Source organism: Scatophagus argus, chromosome 9, assembly GCF_020382885.2.
Source record: "Scatophagus argus isolate fScaArg1 chromosome 9, fScaArg1.pri, whole genome shotgun sequence".
Lineage (NCBI taxonomy): Eukaryota > Metazoa > Chordata > Actinopteri > Scatophagidae > Scatophagus > Scatophagus argus.
In genome coordinates, this window is record NC_058501.1 from 24,751,806 (window position 1) to 24,770,936 (window position 19,131).

At 47.4% G+C, this 19,131-nt stretch overlaps 1 protein-coding gene across 8 annotated transcripts in view; it reads right to left on the minus strand.

The window, feature by feature from the left end:
• The window catches only part of mef2d (myocyte enhancer factor 2d), a 79,912-nt gene that overhangs the window by 4,654 nt on the left and 56,127 nt on the right, over nucleotides 1-19,131 (minus strand). For 3 of the 8 annotated variants that reach the window (XM_046400820.1, XM_046400822.1, XM_046400821.1), the window contains exons 6-11: nucleotides 17,042-17,098; nucleotides 11,040-11,218; nucleotides 9,662-9,691; nucleotides 6,989-7,106; nucleotides 6,501-6,663; nucleotides 5,191-5,259 (exon numbers count right to left, since the gene is read on the minus strand). In XM_046400820.1, coding sequence (XP_046256776.1) covers nucleotides 5,191-5,259; nucleotides 6,501-6,663; nucleotides 6,989-7,106; nucleotides 9,662-9,691; nucleotides 11,040-11,218; nucleotides 17,042-17,098 — 616 coding nt within the window. The remainder of the gene's footprint in view (nucleotides 1-5,190; nucleotides 5,260-6,500; nucleotides 6,664-6,988; nucleotides 7,107-9,661; nucleotides 9,692-11,039; nucleotides 11,219-17,041; nucleotides 17,099-19,131) is intronic. The other 5 variants (XM_046400826.1, XM_046400827.1, XM_046400824.1 and 2 more) reach the window with 4 other exon arrangements.

Genomic DNA, 19,131 nt, shown 5'->3' on the forward strand with positions numbered 1-19,131 from the left:
TGCAGCCCGTACAGCAGCGCGGTCGGTTCACATCGCACAATCATCAGCAAAACGGAGCTTCTAAAAGAAGTCACACGGGCCCACAGGTAAGCTGGACTGGTAGCTGTCGGCCCACCAGGTGAGCCGTCTGTGGAGCAGACTCAAACCTTTCTCTGGTGTTACTCCCATAACAGATGCAGAAACTGCTGAATGTGACACCAACATCTGTCTTCTCCGTCCACCTCTAACAGCTCTGCATGTGTGGGTCCTCTTCCAGGAGCTGGTTTGCATCATGTCTCCCGCTAACAAACTGGGTAACTGATACCTTAATGCTGTTATTCTGAAAACCCAAACTGTGATCGGACACTTTTCTCGTGAAGGATGAAGCAAATCCAAATTTAAATTCCTGTGCCTCAAGCGATGTGGACTTGACAGAAGACGAGTCCTGCTAAGGCCTGCTTCCTCCTCACATCAGTGCAGTTTGGGCCACAGTCAGGACGCTCCGGCCACGTGAGCCGTGGACGTCTTTGTTACAACTGCAAACGAGTGGGATTTTCCCGATGTGATACGGCTCTAAAAGTAAACGCCGGAGTCAAACAAGTTGTGAAAGTGTGATGCCCGTCTGAAGGAGAACACACTCCAGCACTTCATTAAGCTCGGGACGAAGTCATGTGCCACAAAGCTTCCATGTCAGTCAGCGTCTGTGCTTCTACCTGCCTCGACTCTTTGATCAGCCTCCTCCTCCTCCTCCTCCGCTGGCTGGAGGCTGAGTCGAAGCTGTCACTGAGGCTGACACCGCCTGTTGACGCTGCACTGCGGCTCGCCTCTTTCACGCCGTCAGCTCGTCCCCCCCCTCGTCTCCCCCACAGCTCGACACGGTCGGTCTCAATTTGGAGCTCCCAATTACTGCGTTTTCGCCCCTCGGGTGTGTTCTAATATGTCATATCATGAGCCATCTGCAGCGCTGTATTTCTAATATTCCCTCAATTACTGGCAGACTGAGAGGGGAATTCGAGATGCTGCTCCTTCAGGCGATCTGGGTCTGCGGCGCTCAAATGTGCTCGCTGCCTCGCTCCATCTCCGACACACTTAAACTCGTGCACTCTTGCTGTGTTACATACAAATGTTCCTTCCCTCCTATACTTTATCCTCTGTCCACACACACACACCCACACACACACACCCCTCCCTCGCCAGCAGAGCTCAGTCTGTCTCTCGCCGTGCCCACTTCATCAAACCTGCACGCTGTGGCCCAGGCCAGCGCAGGTAGATGGATGGCGGTGCCACGGGGTGTCGTTGTTATGGCGAGTGAAAACGGCAGAGTCAGCGGGCCGGTGACAGTGATGAAGGCGAGAGCGGCGGGCTGCCCCCGAGCGCTAACAACACAGCGAGCGCAGCCAGAGGCAGACGCTCGGCTACGGTGTGCTGTGATAAGATGCTGCTGGGTTTCCCAAAACCTACATGCTCTGCTTTTCTGAGGACCAACATGTTCATTTACATTCCGATCAGACGGATTTACTCGAGCAGACACTTCCTCAACTATGTGATGCACATAACTAACCGTTTGTAACTTAAAGGAACAGTTCACCTAAAAATGAAAAATGAAGCAGGTGATCCTCGGGACACGATCACTTTGAAGCGTTTTTATTGCTAGTACTATAAAAACATACAGAAATATGACCACGTAATATAAGTACCAACAGATTAGTTGATTTATTGTATCCTACACTAACCCTGTGTGCCAGATAGGACAATTCATGTTTCCACAGTCTTGATTTGCAGTAGGAAACTGTGCCGAGGCTCTTTTGTGCAGCACATATTTTGGAAAAGCGGCCTGCTGGAGCTGAAGTGTAGAGAGTACAGTACCAGCAGAGGCCCTCCTCCCTGCCAAGCTGGACTGAGAGGCCAAGCTGTGGAGGGAGGTGGAAAAAGACACAAGCAAGTTGAGAAAAGCTAAGACAGCAGGGGAACCGTGGGACGGAGGCCAGTCCCGGCCGGTCCGGACAGCTGAGCAGAGCCGAGTGCGGCAGGAAGTGTTGCAGCCTGTGCTCACACAGATTTGACACGCAATTCAATGGACCTGAAATCACTGGCTTTTCCTGAAATGGAATCAGGCCGATGGGAATCCTCAGTGCCAACCGTCATTAAAGGAATATACCGTGAATTGTCAAATAGCGCCTTTTAGGAAGTCCACCGGAAGAGGAGGGGCTTTGACCTCGACAGCAGTCACTGGACAGATACTGCTAATTTAGTTGTTCAAGGCCTCGATTAAACATTTTAACTCCTGACTTTTATTTGAGAATTTCTGGTGAATGAAGTTTGTAGCAATCCAACACGCTGGGACCATCTGATGCTCCCAGCTCTTGACAGCTGCATGCAGACGTGGAAAAAAGTAAGCTGTCGCCATCCTATGCTGTAACGACTAAACACACTTTATGTTCGGCGCCAAATAAAACTGAAATATTAGCAGGAAGCTGGATTTTACACTGTGGCTTCTAATCTGCAGTCGGGGAAAACACTTGATTCCTCTGAGGGGGAGTTCACTAACAGCCGCTGATAGCGTGTGTGCATTGTGGCCTGCCGACACACACAGTGTATCCTGTAAGCAATTTAGCAGTGTGTGCGCTGTTGGCAAGTGTTTTTTTTTCCCTCTTGAACCACAGCTGAGGGATGGGGGAGGGGGGGCTTTTGTGGGCAGAAAACAAGAACAAAGTGAGAAGCGCACTCGGCAAAAATTCAGCCGCGGACACAACATTTTATTCACTCCTTCAGCTCCATGCCGAGAGATCTGAGGCTCAGCACAGGGAAGGATCAAATGGACAAAACAACACTGACGCACTAACAGACAGCCCTAAAAGTTGCTGTGTTTATTTCCTGTTAAAGCGTCCCAAATGGAGGCCCCGTCTGCTGATAACACTCAGCGAGGAAACAAACAACAAACGGCATCCAGAGCGCAATTCAGTATAATCAGACAAACCAGCTGAAGGCGAGTCTCAGCAGGGAGGTGGCTTAAGGGGCGGCCGTGACATTAACATTTAGATTGGAGAGCGAGGAGGAAGACGGGAGTCAACAGGTGTACGCAGAATTAAACCGACAAAAAAAAGCAGGAAATGAGCGGAAAGACTGAAGCAGTGGAAGAGGAATGATTAAAAAGGGGGGGGTGGGTGAGGACAAGCTGACAGAAATCATTTCCTGTGGTGAGGAGAAGTGTGGACGACAGCGAAGGCGAGGCTCGCAGCCAAGCCGTCGTTCACTGTTTGATTGGAAGAGCTTGTCTGCGCGCTGTGAGGAAATCAAAAACAAACCGGAGCGGTCTGGGCTGCAGAAGCGCCCACGTCTGCCCATGCTGTCCGAGGACGGCACGACTCTTCCGCTCTGCCCAGAGAACAGTTTGCTTCCCACGTTTCTGTGCTGCTCGCTTGTTTTCAGCCACAGCGAATCTGTCATTCTGATCCCACACACAACACAAGCAAACCTGCCCGGTGTTCACTGCGGCGTCCAACCTGACGGCGGAGGAAATTAACACGCTGCTTACTCAGCAAGCACTCGACCGACACGAGGACCTGGTGCAGATGAGATACTTCTGATGAGTAGGAGTAAAAGGAGGGAGTATCTGTGCTCATGATAAAGACGAATCCTCACACGGCAGCCGACTGAAGTTTGATCTGTGAATAATTTACTAACGAGTAACTAATAAAGCAACTTCTTCCACACGGTTACATTGTAAGCTCCGCCCACTGTGGGTGTGGATGCAGATGCAGACAGTTTGATTGGTTGAAGAGGTACGGCTGAGGCTGACGGATTGTTTCTCAGGTGCTAAAGGTGGGGATGCACTAAAGCTCGTGCCAATCCAGCCAACAGTGAAGATATTTCACTGAGAACCACACGTGTCAAACTGATGGTGGCGCTAGAGGAAAAGTCAGAGGATCACCAAAGTCAAACCTCACCACTTCATCATTTCTCTCATGTGAGGTTCTGCCAGAATCCTTGAGTTTTGGCTAAAAACGCATTCTGTGAAGGTCACGGCGACCTTGAACCAGAAAACAAAATCGCCGTCTCTGAACGCACCTTTGGCCGCCGTGGAGGCATCAAGCACAGACGCCGGATTGTTTCAGCTGATCCTCGTCAGAGAAACGCGAGCGCCGGCTGCTTTCTCACAGCCTCTTTTCACAGACGTGTTTTCTCAACGCTTTTATACAATCTGGACGGCCATTTGTGAAGTTCTGCTGTGTATGAGCTGGTGAGTGTTAACTGTGTACTACTTCTTCCAAAACGCTCAGCCCCCTGGAGTCCCAGCTGCTGTATACAATAACAAACAGCCTATTATCATATTCTCATGGACAAATTTCAGCTCGTCAGACAGAGACGCAAACGACGGCCTCATTCCTGACAGCTGGCTTCACTTTTTACTGTCTTTAATGCTCCTCTTTGTGATTGTCAGCAGTCTCTTACATTACTTCATGCCAACATACATTTGTCTGAAATTTGTGCTGAACGAAAGCACATCATCATTAAGAGCACTGCCAAATGTTAAAGTTTGTTTTGTACAACAGAAATTGCCAAAATGAGCACAGACCCAAGAGCTCCACAGGCTGTAAACTGATTATCAAACTCACCAAATTCCAAACAGCTTTCCTGTAACGTAATCTATCTAAATAACTGGCTCTGACAGCCAAGCTACATCTAAATTATTCTTTCTAGTCATGCTGCTGTAGGCATTTGAGGCCTACATGTATCTGAGGAATTGAAACTTATGTCTGACTGTCAGCTGACGCTGACAGCTAAATGGTGGAAAAGTAAAATTTTAATGCAGCGAGCATGTCGGCTGTGCACTGGGACAGCGTTTGGGACCGAAAGCAGCATCCAGAGACTCCTTTCATTTGAGAAGCTAGCGAGACACTGCTGCTGTCACAGCACACCATCTTCCTCTTTGTTCACGGCGCTTCCAAAGAGCTTCAGATCTGAGCTTTAGGTGGCATGAGATCTCCTTTAACCACACCAGTAAAGTGCAAAAAATGAACTGAAAGAACAATGGAGCATAGACACAGCAAAGCAACAACAGGCATCACATTCAGCATACAAATGGAGAGAAAAGGTGGTTTGTCATCTATTCTGCAGTTTCTCTGGACTATTTTGGCTCAAAATGGAGCCTGTGAGCAGCGCAGCAACTTCACAGTTTAAAATGGCACCAGATGCTATCGTGTCATTCACCTCAGGTTAGCAGCAAAATTGGAGATGCAGTTAACCATCTCCGCATTCTGTTTCTCTGCACCCCACATGCTGTGGAGAAAAGGGGGGAGGGGGGACAAAACAAGAGGAAGTTACAAGCCAATCCCCCAGCCACGGGTTAGCCTGGCACGGCGCACAAACACGAAACTGCTACGGCACAAACGGGCCTGATGGGGCTCGGGTTTGCTCTGAAGACATCAAATGATTTGGGAACTGAACGACCAGTGGGCAGGACTTACTGGAATCTAGCAGTGAATTTGCGAGCAGCTGAATTGTCTCAAGCCACCCCTGCCTTTACAAGCAGCAGGAGAAGCTATGGTGGCCTTCAGGTAACAGAAAACATGAAAGTCCCTCTTTAGAGCCCTTTGGGTCAGTGGTTTTTAAAAAGGGGTCAGTTCAGGGGTCTTTGAAAATGTTTGGGAACTCCTGTTTTAGGTGATTATACTCTGATCCCCCTAAATTCTACACACTGGTCCTTTTCATCTCTGACGTAACTTAAATACTGATAAAATGATCAGAATTTGTCTGCTGTCCGTTTCCTGCGTGTTAGGAGCTGGAAGAAGATGACTCAAAGTGCTTTAAAGGCTAAACCTGCACACCCGTTCAGGTGTTCCATTCAGGATCTCACAGACAGACCTGGAACTCTAAGGGTGGACGAGTGATTTTGGATCAGCTGTTACAGTTTTCATCCTGTAACTCTTACTGTGTAGCTGTGACTGAGTCTTATTGTGCACCATTTAGATTTCCAATGCAGTCCATTCGTAATGTCCCAGAAATTGGAAACTACTTCAACAAATTGATCTTAGCGACATTACATCAGTGCTTATTCTGAATTTTGACTACAGATGGATATTGTTTAAGCAATTATGATACTAGTACCAGTACCAGTACCCTTAAAGGAATACTGATATCCACAGAGTACCTCATTTGATATCTCAGCACACTGAGTGTCCAACTCTGCAGTAGTAAACCAATCACATGTTACCTTAAACTGAAAAATGTTTGTGGTGATTGGCTGTGAGCAAAACCAACCAAGTAGTTCATTTTTTTTCTGCAATAAAGATCGGATGCTAGACAGTATGATGTCACTGGAAAAGTTTGATGCTACTTGATACAAAGATGAATCAACCAGAGGCGGGCTGATGCTGCAGCTTCATACAGGAGGGGTGCTTCGCGTTACGTACTGAATCAGCAGAGAAACGTCTGCTGGTCGAGGGGGAAGGTCAAAGGTCAGGTGACAGGCGAATCAATGCCTTTTATGAGTTGGCTGAAGAAAGAAAAAGGGAGCTTACACCAAGTTACTGAGCGACGCCAAGCTCAGCTGCTGCTGCTGCTGCTGCTGCTGTTGCTGGGAGACTGCTGGTTGCTGTTGCCAGGCAGCCATGTTTCCAGGCACCAGCCCCGGTGGTGTGAACGTCTGGAGCGCCGTGAGATCTGCACTCGTCAGCTGGTACTCTGAGATTAAGGGATGGAGAAAGAGAGAGAGAGAGAGAGAGAGAAAGGAGGTGGAGAGGAGGGGTGAGGGGGATTGTTTTACATCACACAACTTTCTGGAGCATCAATATTAATCAGGGCTAATCCATATTAATAGGGACCTTTGAAGTGGAATCATTCCAGAAGCTCTCACACAATGAACAAAGTGAATATTCATCGTGGTTTGTGGCACCACGCTGCGAGGTTTTTCACGTTTTTCTACACAACACTTTTCACGACATCCCGCAGACGACTTCTTCTGCTTCTCTCCCGCGCTGAAGTGAACACACAGATTCAGTGGTCTTACCGGTGTTGTAGGCCGTCTGCATGGTGCTGAATGGCGCAAGGAGACTGGGTGTTGCCACGGAGACCACTGGTGTGGTGAGCGGCTGTGCCACCTGGGAGCCACCTAGCCGCTGAGCATTCTGGGAAGACAGGAAGAGAGATGGAGGGAGTTGAGATACTGGGGGTGGAGGTTCTAAAAGTGGGGATCTCCAACTAAATGAAGTGAGTCTGTTTTGTTCAGAATCGAACATTTAAAACTGTGATGAATGTAATGACGTATAAAAACCACTCTTGGTCCGATGATCCGCATCCCCTCTCTGTACAGCACAGTGAATTCATGCAGAAACTTAAAATGTCTGAGCGAGTTCTGGTAGACAGCATATGAACAGCCTCTATTCGAGTACACACTGAAAAGATGCTTCTCAGTGCGAACTGCAGCATCAATCTAAGAAGTACAACTAAACCCCGTCCTTCTCGGATGTTTGGATCCAGTGTTGTCGTGAGAAAACCTGGACCGGATCCACGGTGAATCACACCGTTTTTCTCCTTACATGGGCTGAGCGTAGCAGTTCATGGCACATGACTTCATCCATTTTCAACAGCAGTAATGATAATGGTTAGCATGTGCTTTCCACTGTGCAGCAGCGTGGATGCAGAGACCTTGTAATGTGCCTGTGAAGAAGCCAGTTTCACTGTTACTGCTGAAATATTTCACTATAAACACAGCTTGTTCTACTTGTAGTTGGAATTAAAAACAAATAAACCTGGGATTTCATTTATGAAGCTCCAGTGCAGCAACTCTAAGTTTTACTGGCAGGCAACGTAAGGAAAAATAATCCAAAACAAATGCAACAGAGCTTTAATAGCTCAAGTATGACATCACTTCACTTTGGGCGACGTTTCATCGAGCCACAGGCAGCAGCGTTTCTGTGAGAAAATCTGAGCGCCTCACTTGTCTCTGAGGCGTTTAACTCTTCGGTGACACTTTAACATCCGCGTGCAAGATGAGAGGTGTCTCGCATCGCAACGTGATGTTGGCACGGCAACGCCATCGCCAGGGCCTTGCGGCTGCGTTATGTGGCATCAAGGCGGCGGAAGGTGTTATGAGAGGCATCGCCATGCAGGAGGATCATGCTGACAGGGACGCATGCAGACAGAGGACAGACGAGTGGGACGAGTGTGTGGAAGAATGCACTGAAAGAGAGTGTGTGTGTGTGTGTGTGAGAAAGTGGGCAGAGCGGTATGTTGGGAATTAATACACAATGTGAGGTGTGTGTTTGTTTTAGGGGTGTGTGTATTTATGCAGAGAAATATGCACAAACACGTGTCGGCATACGCGCGCGAGTGTGTGTGCGTGCGTGCGTGCGTGTGCGTGCGTGTGTGACTGGAGGGGTCCGCCTGTGTTCCAGGTTGACACGTTGTGATCTTTCTTCACTCTGATGAAACCAAACATGCACATGCTGAGCAGCTTTCACAGAGCCGAGAGTCAGCTGGTCGCTCCGGTTCCCCCGCCAATCGCACTGATGAAGCTCGACTCAACCATCACATCTAGAAAACCTTTTTCAGTTGGACAAATAAAACTCCTGTAGAACTGCAAGCGAAACAACTGAGACTAACTATATTCTAACTACTACTAACTATTATTCTCTTAATGTCCTTGGAGGGGAGACATTTCTAGGACTACAAATGTGTAGGACACCACACTGGTCCAGCAGATGTCACCTCTAAGCTTTGACTCACTTACAGCACAGGTAGGAACTTTCTCTCAGGGGACAGGGGATAGTTTTTTTGATGCTAAGCTAGGCTAACGCTGTGTTGTTGTACTGGTGAAACTCTTGTATGGAGATTTATGGACAGTGCTTAGGGATTCTTGCACGTAGCATGCTGACGAACATCAACGGCGAGCAGTAAATGTTCCATCAAAGACAGGAAGCAGAAGTCGGACGGCGTGCATGTCAGCAATTAGACCGTCTGTGCTGTCACTCAGTGGCTTTCTGTTTAGGCTTATCTGCCGCAGGACACATTTAAATTCCAGTCTTTTACACTAAAATATCTTCACAGTCACGGTCAGTTATAAAAAACGAGCACCCAATGTGAACCACTCGCTGACTAGTCTGAACTTCCTGTTTAAACATCAGGGACATTAGTCATTAGGAACTTAAGGCAGAGCCTGGCTGTTATCTGTTTTATGCTAAGCTAAGTTAGCTGTTTTCTGGTGGTAGCTTCATAGTTACTGTACAAACGTGAAAGTAAATCTTCTCATCTTAACGTGTTTCTCAAACTGTCAAAGTATTCAAAAGCAGACTGCAGCTCGAGTCTGTCTGGTCTGAGTGAGTCTAAATGAAGCAACATCTTTGTCTTTTTCTGTCTAATTTGACTCATTGTCAAATAATTCAACATGCAATGACTGTCTGTCTCTTCATTCTGCTTTGCTCTGGGATTTCACCAAGTAGAAACTTGACTCAAGTGCTCAGCTCTGATTGGATCCAAAGGACTTGAAACAGACATAAAAAAAACAAATTTGCATGACAGTGAAAACTTTCCAGGAACCAGTGCAACCAGCTGATTTGTCCACCGCTCTTCTTCTGCTCGCGTCACCCCGATAGGATGCTGACGGTGTCACACTCATGCTCAGTGAGATCACACAGGGTTTAACACCACATCCATGATGCTAAAAGTCTAGAAGTCTATTCACCTCACTCACCAACTCCAGCTCGTCCTCTGTCTGCACCGCGGGTGGAGGAGAGGGGGGCAGAAAACAGAGGACGGTTACGTTTCTACAAAAACTAACTGCAGCAAAATATGAACAAGTGTGGTTAAAGATGACCCGCAGAGATACTTTAACATGTGAGCTAGTGAAAGCAGGGCCTCTGCTGTTTGAGCAAAGTCAACTCTAAAGTCTTTGAACTACGAAGAAAATGCAGCCAAACTGATCGATGGCTCGCTGAAGGAGAACGATTGGATCCAGATGTTGAATTGCACAACGGAAAGGAGGAATATTCACTACCTCACTTCAACATCTAGAGTTGAAGTGTTTTTCTGCACATCCCCAAGAAGTCAGCCTGGGACTTTGTCTCTGGATATGTGACTTCTCAGTGCCAAGTTAGCTTTACTGCATGTAGAAATAACTGGAGACAATCTGACATCTAAACTGACTGATGTTGCAGAGAGGAAACTGCTGAAGAGAGAGACAAAATGCTTTCAGTCCTGAACGTGAACATGAGCTGACACGAAAATTCATGTAAACAGATGATTTTACACAATGGACCTCGTGCAGGAACATTTTCAGATTCTTCCACGAACCTCTTTCGAGTCTTCTAAGTCATCGAAGTCTACCTGCACACACTTGTGTAAGTTGCTCGTTTCAACTTGTCGAATGCCAGCTGCTCATTAGCGGGAGCTTGGCTGCGATTTCATCAGCAGCAGCACAGTCGTCGCCCCTGCACTGCCGCACAAGGTGACCTGTTGTCGACTCCTTCTCCGGGTTTAATTAAAAGTCATTTTTTAAAACTGCTGAACATCAAGTCCTGCTTGTCAGACATCAGCAGAACCAAACATTGCAGATTTAGTCAGTCAAACCCAAAACAGGAAGTATCACCACAGCTGTCAGCGCTGTGCCATCATGAAGCAAAGCTGCGCTGTGACAGGAACAAAGTCTGAATGGCTTCTGGGTTGGAAACAGGAGATGACAGGAGATGACAGAAGACGGTCAGGGGCGGAACATGTGAGCGAGTGAGGCTCCCGAGCTGAAGGATTTCTGGCTGGATTGTTTAAAATGAGAAAAATGCAGAATGCAACAACTCATTCTTAAGTCGCTCAAACATTCTTGCATGAGGTCCACTGTATAAACAGACTCTGTCAAATTCACCCTAAGAAGGAAAAAAGATTAAAGAAAGACTGATGCTGGTTGCCAAATCATTTTTCATTATTTAACTACGACTGCTCGCCTGAATCCGCCTGAATCTGTTCAGTTTGCCAGAAACTACGCAACTTTGACTAAGTGTTCACATTCAGTTCTGACTGCGTGTTCGCGTCCCGTCCCCCGGGACTTTGGACCCATCGTTCGTCCTCACCAGCTGCATGAGACTCTTGCCGCTCTGCGAGGTGATGACCCTGAGGTCCGGCTTGCGGCTGTTGACCATCTGAGGGCTGGGCGAAGGCGAAGACTTAGCCAGCGCTGCTTTCCCCAGGCTGTTGCCGTTGGACACAGAGAGGAGGCCCGGCGAGGCCCTGGCGCTGATGTAGCCATTAGCTGCAGAGACACAGAGAGGGAGAGGTTTAGTGAAGAGAGGAGGGTGGAGGAGGTGGTGTATCTGTGTCCACCTGTGAACTCTGCCTGCCTGTGTGTGTGTTCTCATTAGCGAGCTGGATGGCTCTGTCGCACCACATGCTCCTCGTCGTTTCTGCAGCTCAAACGGCATTTTTTTGACGGCTCCTGCACATCAAATCCGTGTCGCTCGCTCTCTGCAGAACTATTCTGTTTCCACGATGTTCTTCCCTTTTGTTTCGGTCGTCTCGGTTAAAAAACACACACAAATCTCCCTTCTTCCATCTCACGCTGCAAAAATATCCTTCTTATGAAATCTGTTTTGACTCTTATCGAGCCCTAAAAGTCTTGTTTTTCTGCAGTGATATTACTTCAACAAGCTTCCAGCGTGTCAGCGTTATCAGAGGCTCTCATGGACCTTCAGACAGCCACAGCTGTGAGGCGCGTTTCCCGTGTGTACCTGCAGAACATTTTCCCTGAAGAAACTTCAAAGGCTGAATGTTTGCCTTTTTCATAAATTAGCTGCACTGAACCTAAGTGTTGAACCTCTTCCTCAAGATCTCACGTTTCCAGCCTCCTTGGCCCTGAGCACCGAGTTTTAATAACTAAGCGTCTTGAAACAAAACAGAAAAATGACACTAACGGAACAGGATGAAACTGTACCACAGCAAGGGCAGATTGTAGAGCTTCAACAATAAACTGAATAGTCATTCAAAAAAAAAAAGTTGTCAATTATTTTGATAATCTATTAACTGTTAGTAATCCATTAATTACTTAATTAGTAATTAATTGTCAGCCCATCTCTGAATACTTCCCGACTTCGTCTGCATCTGTCGTGGACTACTTTCAGTGGCGGATTAATTCACATTTGGTGCCCTGGTGAGTGTTTGATGTGTTTTCAAAGAGGAAGAGGACACATCAGGCTCTACACACGCGCACGCACGCAGGCACACCCACACTCACACAATATGTGTTAATTGATTCGTTCGCGGTTGATTTGTTGACACTTAATAAACACATCATTGCCAGACCTAATGATAGAAACACGACTTGTCCTTTTGCTTTTACACTTTTCCTCCTCACTGGTGCATTCCAGAAACGTTACAGAACGTCACGGCTGCTGAACGCACCCTCCTTTGAAACCGCTCTCATTCCAAACTCCTCCGCTGCAACGCAACAGTTACTCTGTAAGAGACAAAGATACCTGATATGTGACGAGCTTCAGGCACAGGGTGTGTGTGTGTGTGTGTGTGTGTGTGCTTCAGGAGTATTGCTGAAATACTGGGCAACATTTTCCATCCTACTCCTCTTCTTCACCTTCTTCACCTCTACTTCTTTTCCCAGATGTTTCCAGGACTCATTTGTGTCTCTGTATTGATTATTGATCTTTCAGTTCAGCTGGTTAAATCAGCAGGGGATGGAGGTGGTCTGGGTGTCATGACAACGCAACTCCAGCAGACAGCAGTTCGACTTAAAACAGCCAACCAGTCACAGTTTGTATGAAGAGGGGGGACAGCAGGGACTTTCCCACCGTTCACACACACACACACACCCTGTATTCCCCTTGGACAGGCAGAGTCAGATTGTGTGTGTGTGTGTGAGTGTGTGTGTGTGTGTGTGTGTGTGAGATAGCAGATAACAGTTTGCCATGACGCCGGCTCCAGACGACAGTGGCATGTGACTCTGCTTCATCTCAGTCACACACACTCCAGATACACACACACACACACACACACACACACACCAACAGCACCTCTGACAAAACAACAGAGGTTTGAGGGCGTAGCAAAGGAGGGGAGAAAAGAAGGAAAATTTAGAAAAAGAAGAAATAAGAAAAGGAAGAAATAGGACCAAAGAAGAGGGAAGGGGGGGAGGAGAGGGGCAGAGAGGAGGGAGGGAGAGAAGGGAGAGGAGAGAGAAGAAGGAGAAGAAAGAGGAGAGGGAGAGGAGGGAGAGGAGGGAGGGGAGGGAGGGGAGGGAGAAGAAGGAGAAGAAAGAGGAGAGGGAGAGGAGGGAGAGGAGGGAGGGGAGGGAGGGGAGGGAGAAGAAGGAGAAGAAGGAGAAGAAAGAGGAGAGGGAGAGGAGGGAGGGGAGGGAGGGGAGCTGTGTTGAGAGAGCAGGTAGAAAGTATAGAAGGAGTTGAGCAACAAGGGAGGAGGAGGGATGGGGTGGAAGAGGTGTAGAAAAAGTGAAAGAGCTCAGTAGTAGAAGGAAAATTAAAAGTAGAAGATAATGAAAGGACAAGGAGGGAAGAGGCTAGAAAGGAAGCAAGGAGGTAGGAAATGAGAGAGGATGTAAGAAGAAAGTGAAGGAAGAAAGAAACTGTGCTGACGCAAAGTGGACACCCCCTCCACCCACGTCAGGTGTTTCTGGGAAATCCTGCAACACTCCGTGTGTGTGTGTGTGTGTGAGAGAGAGAGAGTGTGTGTTGCATAACGTGCACTGAGCACATATGTGCGTCACTTACTGATGGGAATCTGTTGCTGCTTGTGTTGATGTTTGTGGGTAAAGTTATGGGAGTTACACACACACACACACACACACACACAGTTTGAAAGTTTCCATGTGAGTGTGTCACTGAAATGTGTGTGTCTAGCAGGTGTCCTCGAGCCAACACCACATCCATATAGGAACAGCCTGGGATACTGGTGTGAGTGTGTGTGTGTGTGTGTGTGTGTGTGTGTTTACACTATACTGTAATGTGTTTATTACATGCAGGTTTTTCACGCATGTTTGTGTATTTCTGTCTGTAACAAATCATTTCCACGAGACTCCAGACGCATTCCTGTTTCGAGGTCCAAAGTATAAACTGTAACACAAGAATGTGCAGCACGAAGCCAAAAACGTTCGACTTCCTGGACATTCAGTTTGTTCCACGCTGTGGGATCCACGGCGCGTGTGCGCCAGCGAGCTTAGCTTCCGGTTTCGCCCTCAGCCAACCTGTGCAGCTCGTCTAAACTTATCAGTCAACGTCAGACCAGTTTTGTGGGGGTTCAAAATCCACCGTTTCACAGCCACCTCTTTCACAACGTAAGCTTGAGCTGAGCATTTGGCGAAATGACCCTTTAAGAAAAAATACAATAACTTTGCTCCAACCACCTAAGGAGGATTTTCTCATCCCATCATTTTTTACGTTTCACTTTACTTTTACAGAGAAAAAAAAAATCTGCTTTTGTTGCTTGATTGTAGTATTTTAAAGTGAAACCTGAAATTATTGAACTAAACTAGCAAAAGTGAGAAAAGAGAAACTTGAAAAGTCAGTTTGTTTTATTTCAAACTTGGTTAAAAATATTACAGGTGGATGTGTGTGTGTGTGTGTGTGTGTGTGTGTGTGTGTGTGCGTGTGTGTGTGTGTGTGTGTGTGTGTGCGTGTTGGCTCCTATTACACGAGCCCAGGCGTGGGAATGTGTGGAATGCTGGGTGACGTCAATGGTGACATTCCCGGAGCCCCAAGTCCCTGGACAACAGCTGAGAACGACAGATCCACAGGAGGGGAGGAGGGGGAGGAAGAGGAGGAGGAGTGGGGGAAGGGGGAGGAGGACAGGGAGGAAGGGTGGGGGGGGGGCAGAATGGAACAGTGAAGAGCAGAGAAAAGGAGGAAATGTGAGAAAAAGAAGGGGATGTGGAGAACAAGGGATGAAAGAAGGCAGCTAGAGAAGGTGGGGAAACGAGCAGAGAGGAGACGAGAGGGAGAAAGGGAGCAGAAAAATGGGTTTGAGAGAGAAAAAGGAGGAGGAGGAGGAGGAGAGAGGGGGAAGGCAAATGATCAGGAGGCAGAGAGACGGTAGAGAAAGAGAAGAGAGAGAGAGAGAAAGAGAGAGAGAGAGAGAGGAGGAAGAGAAGGATCAGGTGACGTGAGCTGCTTCTGGGATGAAGACGTTTCATGTTTCGTGACTCGGTTACAGCGAGCTGAAGGGGATCCTGACAGGAACAACATGAGGCCAACTTTTCACAGGACTTTCGTGAACAGCCTTCAAACTCTCAACACCAACACTGAAACTTCACTCACTAAGTTAATACAAATGCAGCGATTTCTTTCAGGCCGCCCGACGCCGAGACAATACGTTTATCAAGTGAACACGGAAAGAGAAAAAACACCCTCTGCCGTATCTGTTACTACGGGGCTGGCTGGCAGTATCTGTCCCGGCTAATGGGATTTAAGGGGAGAGCTCTGGCCAGCGTCAAAGTCACCTCTGAGGAGAGCCCTGTGCCAAGACAAGGGACAGTTGGATGAGGGTGGGGGTGGGAGGCGGGGGTGGGGCAGCAGATAATTCCAGAGAGGAGACGAGGGGGAACAGCTGAGAGAGACAGGATGAAAGAGGGTGTGTGTGTGTGTGTGTGGAGCGATGAGGAGGGGGAGGGGTGCACAGGAAGCTGATGAGTATTAAGCTCATTGCTGTGAGGATGGTAACGTTGTTATAGTAAAAACATTACTGACTAATATTTGTCACTACGTGAACCCGAATTCGCGTCCAGTTCAACATGTGACTGAGTGCTCAAAGTTTCCAGCCCTGCTGGTTCCAGACCTCTGAATCAGCACCCACATCTCTGATTTGTCCAGTGATCGCAGTGAGCGTGGTGCCGTGCCCGCCGACGGCTGTTTCCCCTGGCTGGAGAGGCAATCGACCAATCACAGCTTTGTATTCCATTTTACCAAAGGGTTTATTATACATAGGACATTTTCTGTGTATTATTTTGGACCCAAATGTTTTGAAATGAATAACTGCCGCGGATTAGAAACTTCCTACACAAGCAGGCGGCTTCATACAGGAAAAATGGTCACAAAAAAAGGCTGCACATGTTGTTGGACGACCAAACTACAGAAACAACACTTAAGGACACTTAGGAAAAAACTAAACCAAACTAAATCTGCTGTCAGCCTCTTAATGTTCCACCTGTTTGTCTTTCTTTATCCTGAAGGGATATTATCATCATCATCTGTCATTTGAATATCGAGATGTTGATAATATTTTGGTTAACTGTTCAGCTGTACTCCCACTGAGGATTTGTGCACACATCGGTGGACACGCGAGCAGGACAAATGAAATTCTATCAGTGAACTCTTCTTACCTCCAAATCTCAGCACATTCAACTGAAGCGACCTGCATGGCCACACACACACAGCACAAAGTGGGACAAAACGCTGTGTGCAGCCACAAAACTCATCAATGAATCGGTTCTTTAGTGGTCATGTTGGACTGGAGCGGTCAGGGAGTAAAAACATGTTGACATTAAAGTTTGGGTCAGAAAGAAAATCGGTGACGAATGCTTCAAACAGTCAAGCAAATTCTGAGCTGGAGTTCATGGACAGGTGACGGGAACAAAACGCTAGGCTCACTTTTAGGTATTTGTAGCAGCTGGCACACTGGAAAAAATCAGTAATGCTGCCAAATCGTTAAGATATTCAGATTAGCTCTGGTTTTTTCGAGTCACATGTCTGGAAGAACAACACGGAGGCAGGAACAGCTGACGAGTTTTTCTGTGGTTTCCTGTGTGTTTCTGCTCCTCTTTTCAAACTCTCTCCTCGTTCCTGTCCTACAACCTGAAACCCGCTCTGTTCTTTGGACTGTTTACAAGCAGCTTGTCCTGTGACCTTCAGCTGTCGCCAGTCAACAGGTGCTCTCGCGCTCGTGTGCGACTGTGTTTGCACACGTGGCCGCCTGTTGCCACACATGAAATATTCTGCGGCGCTCGGACTGCAAGTCAGACTCAGAAATCATTTCCCCGTTTTAAAAAAGTCCAGCTGAAACACAGCAGAGAGCAGAGCGGGGCAGGAAGGACGACAGGCTGCAGTGTGTGGGTACTTACGGACGGGACTCGGGCACGCTCCGTTCGAATTCCCCAGATCTCCTCCCAACAAAGCACCTAGGACACAAGAACACACTGAATGTAACACACACCATACCACACACAGAACAGCACGGAGCGGAAATGCCACAGATCCCATTCTGAAAAATATCATTAAATCAAGTACGTCATTGAAAAAAGTGCTTCTGCTGTACACACTTCACTTCACTCGATGAAGGACCATAATTGGTTTCAATCCTGCATTAACGGTTAATTTCAAGTGCCTGTTTAACCAGATCTCAGTGGTGTCACAGTTAGAGAAAAATATGCTCCAACTCATTTTAAACAGTGGAAAAAAGACGTCTCCTCACTCTGCTCTGAAGAAAAAGAAAAACAGGAGATGCATGACGTCCATTGGAAACGACAGCTGAGATCTCAGCCAATCGACTGTCTGACCGTGTTGTGTACTTCAGATCATCACAGTAAAGTAAAATCATAGACTCCCATCTTTTCTCTTATCTTACTTCATAAAGTCCAGTGTGGTGCTTGTTGTGTTTGGGTTTTGTTTGAAAAATGTACGCTACTGTTAGCATCGGGGGGGGGGGGGGGGGGGGGGGGCTGTGAAAATGGCTGCCTTCTACATGAATCTGATTGGGTGTTACTAGTCAGCTGGTAGAATCTCCACGGTGCCCCTGACAAACCACATTGTGTTTGTCACAATGAAATGCATGGCTACTGACATGCCGGCGCACAGACTCAGATTACAGACAGAACGTAGAGAGATTTATCGCTGGCGGCTTGACCGTAACGGAGGTTCGCTCTGACTGGAACCGCCGTCTCCAACTAACTTCCTACGTAACACTAACAACAAGAGTGAGAAAACTGCAGGTGAAGGAACTGTGCATTGCAGGATTCGGCAGGAATTTATGAAAGGAAAAGGTGTCATTGCAGCATCCTGATAAGGATTTCAAAGCCGAGGGTACAGTCGCCTTACAGACCAACACAAGAAAAGGCTTCAACACATGCCAAAAGGTTCACCTTCACAAATAACGTAGTTTGATTTTGTTTCATGGGTAGCACAAAATTCAGAGTTTAAAAAGTGGCTGAACTAAAATATATAAGATGGTCTGATGAGCTAAACACATGTGGTGACCACGCCACAGTGAAGAATTATCACCTGCCTCTTCAGCCCTACGGAGCGTTTCAGCATCGACCCGTTCACAGGTTTGGTTTGCCGTCTGTCCCCCTGCTCACCAAATCAGAGCTAAAACCAGAGTGAATGTTGGACTGACTTTAGTCAAGCGGCCACAAAAATGACGAAGCTCTGTGACTGCTGGGTCTTTAATCAGCTTTCTAATGCCATACAGGCTGTTCCGCTGCCCCCAAACTGCCAAGCATGAACTAAAAAAAAATCTTTAAATGTCAATATAGATTAACGTCTCTAAGTGGGAAACATTTTCATCCAGTACAACATGTCTTCACTCTGGGAAACATTTTTCTTTCAAATGGCAGACAGCATATGTCCGCCCTGACACTTCTTCTCCCTGTTGTGACACGGATTCAGCGTTTGGAAGGGCAGAAACCTGAGGTCATTCAGGGCCACTGAAAAGTATCTGGCTGCACGAGTGCATGGAAAATAAGCAAACATGATAAACTGAGTACATCTCTGGTAATGTGGGATGCAATGCCGGGTACAGCAGAGCATTTGCGTGTTATGAGGAGGAGGGAGCAGGAGGGGTCCATTACAGCTATGTGAAACCCTCCAGCCTCGGAGAACGGCATGTTATGAAAGATGCTGTAATGCATTTGTTGTGCGTTACATCACCTAATTCTGATTTACAATGAGATTACGCTGCTCGGAACAAAGCTTGATAAGTAACCTTGTCTGAGACGCAAAAATGGGGCACAAATCCTTTTAGTCAGAGGGTGAAGGATTGGTTTGCCACACGGAGGCAGCGGGCGCACACAGGACTGTACCAGCCTCAGTCAGGGAGATGATGGATTTGCGTCATTAAAAGGCGCTGCGCACTTGTTTGAGTGAAGCAGCGTTACTCACACTGACAGGTGGAGACCGGACATCAATACGCTCACATGGACGTAACCCTCTGGTC